Source organism: Capsicum annuum, chromosome 2 (assembly GCF_002878395.1).
Source record: "Capsicum annuum cultivar UCD-10X-F1 chromosome 2, UCD10Xv1.1, whole genome shotgun sequence".
Taxonomy (NCBI): domain Eukaryota; kingdom Viridiplantae; phylum Streptophyta; class Magnoliopsida; order Solanales; family Solanaceae; genus Capsicum; species Capsicum annuum.
Window position 1 is genome coordinate 151,687,341 of NC_061112.1, and position 13,467 is coordinate 151,700,807.

Below are 13,467 nucleotides of genomic sequence, written 5' to 3' on the forward strand. Positions count from 1 at the left end.
TGTCTAATCAATAAAATTCTCTTTATCTTATATCTTAAGAAAACGCAATAAAAAAATTACAGAATATATTTGTTTCTAGAGATTGCTTCGAAGACTTTGAATGTTCAACCCTAATCATCCTACTTTTTAAAGCTTATTAAAATAATTCAAATCTTAATTTATGTAAATAAAAATATACTTCTAAAGTATAATAATGCTTTAGGTAACACATTAAGTTTGTGTGGGTAGCGAAATGCTATTTACTTTATTAAAATTGTACAGGAGGGTAAAATATTAATTACCCATCGCATCGCAATTTTGGGGTGTATATTGATAGGATCATCAGGTACCTATTAAAAACGTTTTTGGATCAAAACGAATTGAGTTAAACAATGAATCAAATAACACGTCATATGTAACTCGCCCAACATTGGGATCCAACTTTTTTATTCTTTTTACCCTCCGCCCATTTTAACGATGGTTTTAGCTCAAAAAAATTCCATTTTGACTAGACAATTCTAATTAACTCCCAATGTCTAAATTCCATTTTGTATGCTTGATGGGTCGTTTGGGGTTCAGCCTTTGGATCAAGTCAACAGATGATGATAATCCATTAGTTTAAACATGAGTAGATTGAACAATTTACTAAAAAATGAGTTGATTTTGCTACTCTAGCATCCATATGCTTGCAATTTTTAGTGTTTAATTTGACTAGAGCACTCTGCAGATAGATGCTGCAATAGATTCTGGATACCAGTGCACTCTGCAGATAGAAGTAACTGCTTCCACATGCGGGTTCAATTCGTGAAAACAACCTCTTGCAATAATGCAGGGTGAGGCTGCGTCAATAGACCACCCTTGTGATCCGGCCCTTCTCCAGACCATGCGCACAGTGAGAGCTTTACTGCACCGGACTGCCTTGCCTTTTACTGTTGTACAATCTAGACCCTCTTGCAGACTTAATTGAGGTTTAACAATCTTTCTTAGCATAAATTTACATTAAGACCCATTCAGATACAGAAAGGGTGCCCATATCCTGTTTAATTGAGATTAACTGGCAAGCCTTTAGTTACATGTTTCATTTTGTTCAGTTACTGTACTAACATAGGCTTTAGTTCATTCATGTTATACAAATGGATCATTTTGTTTCCCCTCTAGTGACTTTCAGTACTTTGAAGCCAATGAAAACATGTCACTTGGTAAACAAGTCTTTTTCCAAAATAGCTGTACAGAACAAAGGATATACGCCAACAACTTGCTGCTCTTTTTTCCCAGAGCAGCATTTTGTTTCTTCCTATACAAAGATAGCACCTTCTTCGCTATGCAGCTACAACCTTTTGTGTGATATCCCATTCTTCCTTCCAACTAACTGTTACTTGTTTGAGATGCTTTCATTTTTGTAATTGTGTAACAACGGGAACTTTTGGGCTGCAGATGACTCGAGATCACTAGAATCATCGTAGTCCGGCGTCTCTTTTGCCTTACCCCACATTACAGTGTAGAAGCCAACGGCAATTACTGTCGCTCCGAGGATGCTGATTGTCGAAGCAGAAAGTAGTCAATCAGATTGATGATGACGTAGTTTGTAAAAGACAATGAATTGGTTGGGTGGAAAAAATATATAATATGCAAAAATAGTACCTTCCTAAATAAAGAGTATCTCCTAGGAGAGCGACTCCCATGGCAACTGCAATGGCGATTGCCAAAGGTTTGAACATTGCTACATACACCGGTCCTTTCACGCGCAAAGCCCAGGTGTGAACTGTATTGTTTAGGGATGAACCCAAAACTCCCTGTGTGATGCAACACGCGTCATTTCATCATAAAAGAACAGAGGCGGCAAAATCAACCTGGAGAATACAATGCAATGCCTGCTATATATAAAGGGTAGCACGGCGCACTGAAGCTCCCCCTATGCGCGGGGTTCGGCCTTTCGGATAAGGTCCGGACCACAAGGGTCTATTGTACGCAGCCTTACCTTGCATTTCTGCAAGAGGCTATTTCCACTGCTTGAATCTGTGACCTCCTCGTCACATGGCAGCAACTTTACAAGTTACGCCTGATATATGTAAAAGATAAGGAAAAGGAAAATCAAACCTATTTCTCGGTGCACTTACAGAGCAAAGGATGGAGGCCATTGTGATATCCGGTTTAATTATCCATTTGTTGGAGTCAGGTTCGGAGAAGAATCCTACAATACCAGCTAGGATGCTCACACACAAGTTGTAGAAGAAAACTACAGTCACTTCTGCTGGATACTCCTTCATAATCCATGTCTGTCATAAAATGACTCAACTAAAAGTTACTTTCTTTGGTTGCAACAAAAATATAAAATAAAAAATAGCTCCTTATTCCAAGACTAAGTCTGTATTGAAGAACATTTATTTAGTGAGAATATTATCGTTTAATTGGTGTTAAACGGACAAAACTGTATATACGACACGTATTTTCCATCAATTCGCTTGTTATAAGCATTGAGTGTGAAGAGAAATAAATCAGACCTGAACTATATACCACATGGGGACTAAAAAATATTCAGTTGTGAGGAAAAGGCCACCAAGCATCCAATTCGATTGAGATGAGCTGAGAGGTTGATGCAGTAAATTGGGTAGTAAATTGGGTGTGGACGTGGTTGGCACTAGGATTTTTGGGCCTTTGTATAGAGTCACTACGAATGCCCCAGCTATGGATACCGCAGTGCCCAAGACTTTGGCCCGAGTGGTTGACCTTTTCAGCTGTATCTTTTCCATCCTGTTCAACAGTTTCAATCATCAAATTTCTTATTCTAAAAAACAAAGACCACCAAGCCGATCAAATTATTTGCCATGTTAAAACAACTACGTGACTTCATTTCAGACCGGAGAGCCACATTTGAGCTTGAGACTACTGGTCTAACTTTGGAAAGTGGCCAACTTAAAAATACAATCCACAAAGTGTTATTTTTGTAAATCAGGGGGGAAAAAAATGGACTACTTGTACCATATGGCCTATCTTGAGGTCATTTTTAAAATTTTGCCTCACCGTTAGGTCAATTGACTAAACGTTTCCCTTAAAAGTGGAGGTTGGCAAGCTTTTCTTTTCTCAGACAAGTTTAATTGCCTAACTTAACAGAAATAGATTTCGAATAGTAGCATCGAAAGGCCACTTGTGCAAATGACCAAAAGAACTTGCAACCTTGGCCTACAACTTTTTGGTTATAAAATACAGGATTAGATGGCCTCCAACATAAGATATCTTAAATCTTTGTCAAGTTTTTTCTTTATTTCAACTGTTTCTTTCGGTTGCGAAAAATTGATTGGATACTGACAAAAGATGTTTAACAACCAACTTGACACAAATAAGAGATAAAAACCAATCATTTCATTTTAGTGGGGACTTGAAAATTAAGAAAATGACCTGAAATTAGGACATGAGAACATAAAAGAGAACCTGAAAATGACAGCCAGGATGAAAGTAAAGGCAGGGACGAGATTGCTGATGGCGGAGGCAAGCGTAGGAGAGGCATAGTTGATGCCTGTATACCCCATTATCTGTGATGTACACCTGCACTTCCAATTATGCACTATAATATATTATGAAAAAGCAAGAAAACATAATTATTGTTTGTTCTTAGACTATTTTGTAGCAATTAACTGGATAAACATCGACGAATGATCATTAAGGCATATAGTCTTAAATGCTACTGGTGTGAGTTGTATTTCCACTGATCCACCGAATTATTTGCAGCTTATGGCCTTTTTTCAGGTTAATCTTTATATTCTGTCACTATCGTTGTGTTGTAGCTAAATTTTGCTTTCAAAAGCAATTGGATGATTTTTTTTTTAACGGACAAATTTAGCATAATGCGAAGCAAATTTAAGTAGTGGCTTTAAAAAAGGTCATTCATGCAAATGCCCCACTCCTTTCTCCATCTTTGAGTATGTAACGTAAAAAATAAAATACAGAAATATAAGGAAAAGAGGAAAGGACTAAACTTTATTCTTCCTTCCATTTCAATAGAGCTTACTTCCCTTTTTCCTTTTTAATCGGTTGAAAAAGAATGTCATTCTCCTCTTTCGGTAAATCCTTAATTTCAACTTTATACATGACAACATAAAAGAATGTCATTCTCCTCTTTCGGTACTTTCTTAATTTCAACTTTACACACGACAATTTCTTAATTTCAACTTTACCCATGACAATACAGAACACATTAAAATCATAAAATTAAAAAATATTTTGATACATTATTTTAGTTTAAGAACACAAAATTCGAAAGTACTTTATGAGCTTATTTGCCAAGTCAAAACTACACCAACAAATTGAAACAGAACAGACCCTAATAAATCTCCACATCTGAAACAGAATTACAATAGTAGCATCAATCAACTTGTACTCTAAATCTCAATTTCATTTAAGTATCTCAATATTGATTAATCACTAACTTAACAATTTTATTCAATTAATTTCCTCATGAATAACACTAACAACATCCAATCAGCCTAATTTTCTCGAAAATAACGAAACTTGTTTGAGCTTTTAGACTTTATCGTATCTGCAGATTAACATATTAAGAGTGATAAAAACAAGAAAAGAAAAGAAAAAGTCAAATTTTACCCGATTACTCCAAGAAGAAAGATTTTTGCAAGAATTGAGCTGTTGAGAGGTGGAAGTATTCTTGATCTGCAATTAGATAATTCCAATTTTCCAAACCCCCATCAGATTCTTGATGAAAATTTACACGAGTTCATTTCTTATATAATCAATTACGACTTTTTCAGATAATAATAATTGTTATTTGAGTGATCATCCGAGTAATCGACCCAAATTACGCACATGCAATAGAAAAATAAAATTCTTTGTAACTCAAAAAGATCATAAAAGACTTGAGTACCTGGTGGAGAAAAAAGGAGAAGGAAGAAGGAGAAAAGCAGCAACACCATAACTGTAAACAACAAAGACATGATTACTCATGCCTTTGTTAGTTGCAGCTTTATAAAGTGTATTTAATCCAACATTTATGGATTCCATAGCTACCATAGCTGCAAATGGTAGCACTTCTTTGTAAAAAAGTGACTCCCTGTTATTGCTTCCCATTTTTGTTCTTCACTTTTTTTCTGTCTCTGATTTTGTGTGTTGACAACTCAAACACATCAAGTTTTTTGTTGCCAAATATCAATTCCTACGCGTGGTGGACATAAGCATTACCGAAAAATCTGCTATATAGGAGTGTGTGTATGCGCGCGCGTTTAATAATAACTAATATAAGAGCATATATTAAGGACCACTGGACCAGAATTAAAGCAACTGTTTTTTTAGCTACGAATACACTCACTTTTTATTTTGTTTTATTATTACTTGGGTTCGGATGTCATTTTCTTTTTTCTATCTAGAGGGGTGCAAATATTTCTCCTTTAACCATCAATCCATGAAAAAGTAGTTTCGTTCATGTCCAATCGGACAGTAATTTCAACTTGCAAAAGGTATTTTCCAATCAAACCAATTTGTAATTAAATCAAGAAGAAATTTGAGCTCTTTGAATATGACTAAAAATGTGCTTACTATTTATGATTGGCTAAGCTTAAAATATCAATTGACAAGTGAGCCGGATGATGATTTCTACATGTTTAAGTTGATGTGAAGGAATGAAATGTAGAATAAAGAAATAATTTCACTTTATTTATTGTAGCCCACTTAATTTATTTATTATCGCAGAATCATAATTGAAATTCAAATTTTTTATTAAAATCTAGCTACATGAAAACTCTTGAGTTTTCATATCCTCGAATAAACTTCTTCTCCGTCTCCACTTCAATATGACGGTCGACGGAGAATCTGTCAAATATCTATATAATATAATATAATATAAGTGTGAAGATCATTAAAAAAGTAATTTAAACCATTTATTCTTCATTAAAAAACCTTACAATAGACAAAACTGTCATTTAAATTTTTTCAAAATTATTATGTATTATTTACTGCTTATTCAGCTTTAGATTTTAATATTAGATTAAAACTTCTTACACAATTTATTTTACTTTTCTTTATTTGGATTTATCTCCTTAGGTTTAGAGTCATATTAGTGGTATTGCCGTCGTTGGTCCATGGCATTTTAGTATTAGAATAGTAGGTAGTTTAATTGTCAAATTGAAGTTCTAATTAAGGTCATATAATTGTAGAAGGAAAGAAACTATTTTACCCCTTTTTATATATAAATTCAATTGTTAATTAAGAATAATACATTGATGTATGTTTATTTTCTCATCCTGCATAACATTTTTTTCGTTAGTTTATTGATCTTAATTTCTCATATGCTTTTATTGCATTTTTATCTGCAATTATGTTATATTAATCATTCATCTTATATTTTTCAAATGTACTATACTGATCTTTATCATATGTTATTTTCTTAGTTTAATTTGACTTATTTTACTCACCTTTATAATATTAAGATATTGGAGATGCACGTCTTTGGATAGTGATGCAAAAATGTCTTCAGAAATTTTTGCTTATTATTAGTGGTAAAACAATATTTTCTGTCAACACCATAAATAAATATTATTATCATATTTATAACATTTATTTTTAAGCTTACTAACATGTATCTGTGACATGTAAATTTCACTAAAACTTAAAACCAAGAGTTATATATAAAACTTAAACAGATAACAAGAGATACAAGATATTAAAAAAAATATTATGTATGTCTAAATGTGTATCTAAACCTAAAATTACCCAGATTTGAAATAACAAGAGATACATAAATCCATAAAAACACAAAATCAAATATATAAAAAGTGTAAAATGTATTTGTTGTTTTAGAAAATATGTATATTTGGTATAAATAATTGAATCAAAATAAAAAATAATGTGAGATACATATATACAAAACACCGTCGTACACAATATGTATCTTTAAACTTACTAACATGTATCTTTGATATTCTTATTTCACTAAAGTTTTAAAAATAAGAGATATATATAAAAACATAAACAAGGAACAAGAGATACAAGAAATTGAAAAAAATATCTTTAGTGTCTAAATATGTATCTCTTATTTTTCATGAATAACAAATAGTGGGATATATATAATATTTTTAGAGTGGAAGAATTTTTAATAGTTTATAAACTTAAGTTGTTATTTTAAATAATTTTTCTTTTTATTAAAACCAAGCTACTCGAATACACTTTTTCTTTTTTCTCCCCTTTGATATGAAGGAGAGTTTGTCAATGTTATCTTAAAGGTGTGGAAACCTTTTGCATATGACATTTATTCATTAGATCCAAATTATAAAAAAGAAATCAATTTACCTCAAAATATCTAATTTATGTTGAAGAAGCATTTTTTGAATTAGATGAATGGACACGCTGAGTCGTCACGAGCGGTGAGAGTTGCTTTTGAGTGACTATTAGATTGTGCTTTTGGGTGACAAACGGACACTCTGCATAATTGGTTTCCTTCTAAATAAACGACAAATCAACAAGGGACGTTTCAAGTAGTATTGGGACCGACTAAACGCAAATAAGTTGGTTATGTTTTATTTTTTTATTAATAAATAAAAAGATAATTTTATGAAAAATAAGTGTGAATATTTTGAAAAAAAAAAATTCAATATAAGTAAAGTATAAAAAATATTTAAATAATATATTTATAATTTAATAAAAAATAATTATTTTTAATATAATAACCAACTTATACGAGATATGGAGCGAAAAGCTACTACTTTAGAAGGTGAATGCCGACACTAATTGATAGATGACGTTTCGGCAATTAATGGGCTTCAATTATTGATACTTTTAAGCTCTATAATAGAGTAATGCCTAGGCTCAAGAACCAATCATACAATAAGAAATAAATATGAGGAAATTATCTGCAAATTGAAGGAAAGAAAATAATTATTTTTTTTCATATTTCATGGGTATAAAAATGAAAAACTTCTGAAAAAAAGAATATAAAATTTTAAAAATAACTTCACTTTTTTTAAAAAATAAAATTTGAAAAATAACTCCTGTTACTATTTGAAAATTCGTTTTTCCTTCTAAGAACCTTGAAAAAACACCAATTTGCATAAAATGAATCCCTCAGATTATTGGAATTACTTCTTGCGCTCGTAATCACAATTTACAAAGTGAATGCTGTATGTATATTTCACTTTACATAGTTTTGCTTCTCCATTGACCACTTTTCTCCTCTCTCTCTCTCTTTATTTTTTTCCTAAAGAAAATCTATTTTCATCATTAACGATCCACTTATTTATTTATTAAACCTAACATAAAAAGTACTATTCCTACTATGTCAAGCAAATACTTTTTTTTATCCAACAATAAATGTACAAAAATAGATGTTAAATAACATTTGCTCAATCCTAAACCGTTCCTACTATGTCAAGAAAATACTTTTTTTGTCCAATAATATGTGTACAAAAATAGATGTTAAATAGCATTTATTCAATTTGGAAAATAATATATATTTTTATCCATTTTATCCTTACTATTAAATGCTATTTATACATTTTTCAAGAAAATAAGTTTATTATATTTAAAAAAATAATACAGCAAAATTACTTCTAAGTATTATTTATTAGCATTTTTTAACTATGCATCAAATCAATAGTCGAAGTATTGTTGTGTGAGCCACTAATATACTATGCCTTCTAAAGGGAGCGTTACCTTTGACCGAATAAATGCCAATAAGTTCCAAAAATGGAACTCAAAAAGTCTCTCTTTCTATAATACTAGAGGCGCATGACCCGTGTCAGCACGGGTCTAATACTATAGATATTTTTTATTACGAATATTTGATATTGATGAGATACAAATATAAATATACATTAAATTAAAATGATAATTTTTTAAATAAGAATTATTTGGCGGTACTCGCTAAGGAGTGAAGTTTTAAAAGATAGTTTTTTTCCACATTCTAAAAAAGTGTGATGTGTCGTATAGTCGAGTTATTTTAATTATTTGATGATAAGATTGAGACCTGTTACAAAATATAGAAAAGATGTAGAACTAATATTTATAGGATTATTTCATATAAAAACTGAAAAAAAAGATACTTCAATTAACAACAAAATCTTGGATCATCTTCCCAAAGATGATTATGGTTGAAACAGCTGCAACAAACATGTCATAAACGCATATTTTTCTTGTTTTAATTAAAATACTATTAATTTTCTAATACATAAATAACTTATAATAATTAATTAGGTGTGATATAGTAAAATCACGGCGCAACTCTTGAAGCAGCCATGCCGAAATCAATGTTTTAATTTAATATTATGAATTTTTTAATATATAAATGACTTATAATAATTAATTAGGGGTGATACAGTAAAATTACAGTTAAAAGAGGTCAACTTAATTTGATATATCAAGAGTTAATTTATCATTTTATATTTATTTTATTTTTTTAAATAAGATTAAATTTTTAACACTTAGATGACTTATAATAATTAATTATAAGCGATATTTAGCAAAATTATGGTTGAATCAGCTGCAGCAGACCTGTCATCTATTTTTTTAATTAAATATTATTAATTTTTAATACATAAAATACTTATAATGATTAATTAGGGATGATATAGTAAAATCACGGTCAAAGCAGCTAAAACAAACGTCTTAAAATATCTATTTTTTAATTAAATATTATTAATTCTAATATATAAGACTTATAATAATTAATTAGCGGTAATATAGAAAAAAAATTAATTCTAATATATAAAAGACTTATAATAATTAATTTAGGGTAATATAGTAAATCACGGAGCAATTAGGAATAATATAGGCAGACATGTCATCTATTTTTTTAATTAAACATTATTAATCTCTTAATATATAAATAACTTATAATAATTAATTAGGGATGATACAGTAAAATCACGGTTAAAGCAGCTGAAACAAATGTCATAAATATATATTTTTTAATTAAATATTATCAATTCTAATATATAAATCACTTATAATAATTAATTAGGGGTAATATAATAAAAATATATTATTAATTCTAATATATAAATGACTTATAATAATTAATTAGAGGTAATATAATAAGTCACTGAGCAATTAGGGTAATATAGTAAATAACGAAGCAGCTGATTTTTTCAATTAAATATTATTAATTTTTAATATATAAATGACTTATAATAATTAATTAGGGGTGATATAGTAAAATTACGGCTAAAGCAGCTGAAACAAACGCTATAAATATCTATTTTTTTAGTTATATAATATTAATTCTAATATATAAATGACTTATAATAATTAATTAAGGGTAATATAGTAAAACATATTATTAATTCTAATATATAAATGACTTATAATAATTAATTAGGGATGATATAATAAATCGCGGAGCAATTAAGGGTAATATAGGCAAACATGTCATTCATTTTTTTGATTAAATATTATTAATTTTTAATACATAAATGACTTATAATAATTAATTAAGGATGATATAGTAAAATCACGGTTAAAGCAGCTGAAAAAAAGTCATGAATATCTATTTTTTTAATTAAATATTATTAATTCTAATATATGAATGACCTATAATAATTAATTAGGTGTAATATAATACAAATATTATTAATTCTAATATATGAATGACTTATAATAATTAATTAGGGGTAATATAGTAAATCACAGAGCAATTAAGGGTAATATAGAGGAAGCACTGGTCTAAACCATAGACAGACATGTCATCTATTTTTTATTTAAATATTATTAATTTTTTAATACATAAATGACTTATAATAATTAATTAGGGATGATATAGTAAAATCACGGTTAAAGCAGCTAAAACAAACATCATAAATATCTATTTTTCATCATAAATATCTATTTTTAATTAAATAATATTAATTCTAATATATAAATGACTTATAATAATTAATTAGGGGTAATATAGTAAATCACGGAGCAATTAGGGTAATATCGTAAATGCCGAAGCAGCTGATTTTTTTAATTAAATATTATTAATTTTTTAATACATAAATAACTTTTAATAATTAATCAGAGATGATATAGTAAAATCACGGTTAAAGTAGCTGAAACTAACGTCATAAATATCTATTTTTAAATTAAATATTATTAATCCTAATATATAAATGACTTATAGTAATTAATTAGGGTAATCTAGTAAAAAAATATTATTAATTTTAATATATAAATGAATTATAATAATTAATTAGGGATAATATAGTAAATCACGAAATAATTAAGGGTAGTATATTAATTGATGAAGCATTGGTCGAAACTAATGCTTCTATTATATAGAAATACTTATATTTATACATAGCTTCAGCTAAAAGCAATGAATCGAGAAAAAACATTTTGACCCCATCCTAGATTTGTTTCTGCTTGTATAACTAGGGGTGTATATAAGTTGGGTTGGTTCGATTTTTTATTAAAATATAACCAAATTAATAATGTCGATTTTCTAAATTTATAAACCAAATCAAACTAATATACAATTATTTTTTTTATTTTGGTTTTAGTCGGGTTTTTTCAATTTTTTTATTTTCTCAATTTTTTTATAATTATAATGTGATTGAAGAAAAAAATTAAATGTTTTCACTAAAAGGATTTTAAAAAAAAATGGCCATAGAGTAGTTCCAATAAAAATTAAGTTAGCAAATTACTAAGACGTCTAAACTACTATCTCTCAAAGTAATATTATGTGGATACCTAAGTAGTTCAATTTCTAAGTCACTAGTCACAGTAGCTTGTCTGAAAGTTTTCTTCACATAAAATGTGAGCACACAAATGAAAAATTGGAAATAACTTATTAAAAACTTAACTCCAAAAGCATTAATTATTTATAACTTCATTTCATTAAAAAAAAAGAAACAAACCTAAATCACAACTTGACGAATGAGAAACGTAAGATGAGAAAATAATGAGAACTCTCTGAAAACTTGGAAAGTAAAATGTAAAAAGTGAAGCAATTAAAGAGTTTTAGGTTTTTATATTAACTAGTTAAACCCCATGTGTCTCGCACGTGTAACATTTCAACAACAACACTAACAAACCCAGTGTATTCCCACACACTGGGGTCTGAGGAGGGTAAGCTGTACGCAGTCCATACCACTACCTCCGGAGAAGTAGCAAGGTTGTTTCCAATAGACCCTCCGCTCAAGAAAATGAGTAATAAATAAATTTATAATAAAAACATGAAACAAGATGGAACAACAGAAATAAGACACCCATAAAGTAATACCCTACGCTAACGAACCAAAGGCCCCCCACCCCGACGCTCCCCTAATTACTAACTGCGACCCTCCCGCATGCACTAGTCTTCTATCCTAATTCGCGTCCTCCAAATCTTCCTATCTAGGGTCATGTCCTCAGTAAGTTGTAACTGCTCCATGTCATGTCTAATCACCTCTCTCCAATATTTCTTCGACCTATCCATATCCCACCTGAAACCATCCAAAACTAACCTCTCACATCTACGAACTGGGGCATCCTTGCCCCTCCTCATCACATGGCCGAACCATCTCAACCAAACTACCCGTATCTTGTCCTCCACCGAAGCTACATCAACCTTTTCTCGGACAGTCTCATTCCTAACTCTATCACTCCAAGTAAGCCCACACATCCAATGCAACATCCGCATTTCCGCCACCTTCAGTTTTTGAATATGGAAGTTCTTGACTGGCCAACACTCTGCTTCATACAGCATGACCGGACGGACCGCCACTCTGTAGAATTTGCCTTTAAGTTTGGGCGGCACCTTCTTATCACACAACACTCCCGAGGCCGCACGTGTAACATTTAATTATTTAAAATTAGATGATTTTGTCTATTGCAAATTTTTTTAATGAAGAGCAAGAAATTTAAACCACTTCTCAAAGATCCTTCACACTTTAATAAAATAGCGCAAACATAACATATATTTTATTAAAATATTTGATAACTTTTCAATTCTTAAATATTGAAGAAATAATTTTGTCTAAAGCAGACACTTTTAACGAAGGACAAACTGAATACCGAATCAAATAAAAACGAAGTTGAAAGAAAATGAACCAAACTGAAATAGTTCGATTCGGTGTTCGATGTCTACTTTTTAAAATTGTAAATCAAAGAATTGAATTGAAATTTGATAAAATCGAATCAAAGAGCAGAACGTGCACTTCTAATCAACGCCTTAACAACATAAATTGTACTGATATGAATGAGAAATAATTCTTTTTTAAAAAAACACACCTTTAAATCCTCTCGTAATCCGCACGAAGTCTCAACCATACACTTACATAATTTTTCTTTACCTGCACATCATGCGAAAGTCAACAATTGAAATTATAATAAATCATACAATAAAAAAACGTTAATAAAAGATGCATAATATTTAATATTGTTGACCTACAAATTAAAAACTAATATTAAAGAACATAAAACTAATCTTCTCTTAAACATACTCTTTAACAATTAAATTGTGAATGTTATTCTATAATTTATTGGAAAAAAAGGAATGCTCAATATATAGATGTATAATTTTTTTCCTTTTAA

The 13,467-nt window shown here is 29.8% G+C and overlaps 1 protein-coding gene across 1 annotated transcript; it reads right to left on the minus strand.

The window, feature by feature from the left end:
- Window positions 1–994: 994 nt before the first annotated feature.
- Window positions 995–5,555, minus strand: LOC107860620 (WAT1-related protein At3g28050). Its single transcript, XM_016706035.2, has 7 exons — window positions 4,853–5,555; window positions 4,576–4,641; window positions 3,409–3,522; window positions 2,481–2,730; window positions 2,097–2,255; window positions 1,621–1,772; window positions 995–1,514 (listed from the first exon to the last, which is right to left on the minus strand). The coding sequence occupies exons 1-7, from the start codon at window positions 5,053–5,055 to the stop codon at window positions 1,352–1,354; spliced, it is 1,107 nt and encodes a 368-aa protein (XP_016561521.1). The 5' UTR covers window positions 5,056–5,555; the 3' UTR covers window positions 995–1,351.
- Window positions 5,556–13,467: the final 7,912 nt, after the last annotated feature.

Coding starts and splice junctions, on each gene's coding strand:
- LOC107860620 (XM_016706035.2), bottom strand. CDS start 5,055: ATGGGAAGCAATAACAGGGAGTCACTTTTTTACAAAGAAGTGCTACCA. Junction 3,523..4,575: donor TTTCTTCTTGGAGTAATCGG/GTAAAATTTGAC, acceptor TTGGAAGTGCAG/GTGTACATCACAGATAATGG. Junction 1,773..2,096: donor TGGCCTCCATCCTTTGCTCT/GTAAGTGCACCG, acceptor TGCATCACACAG/GGAGTTTTGGGTTCATCCCT.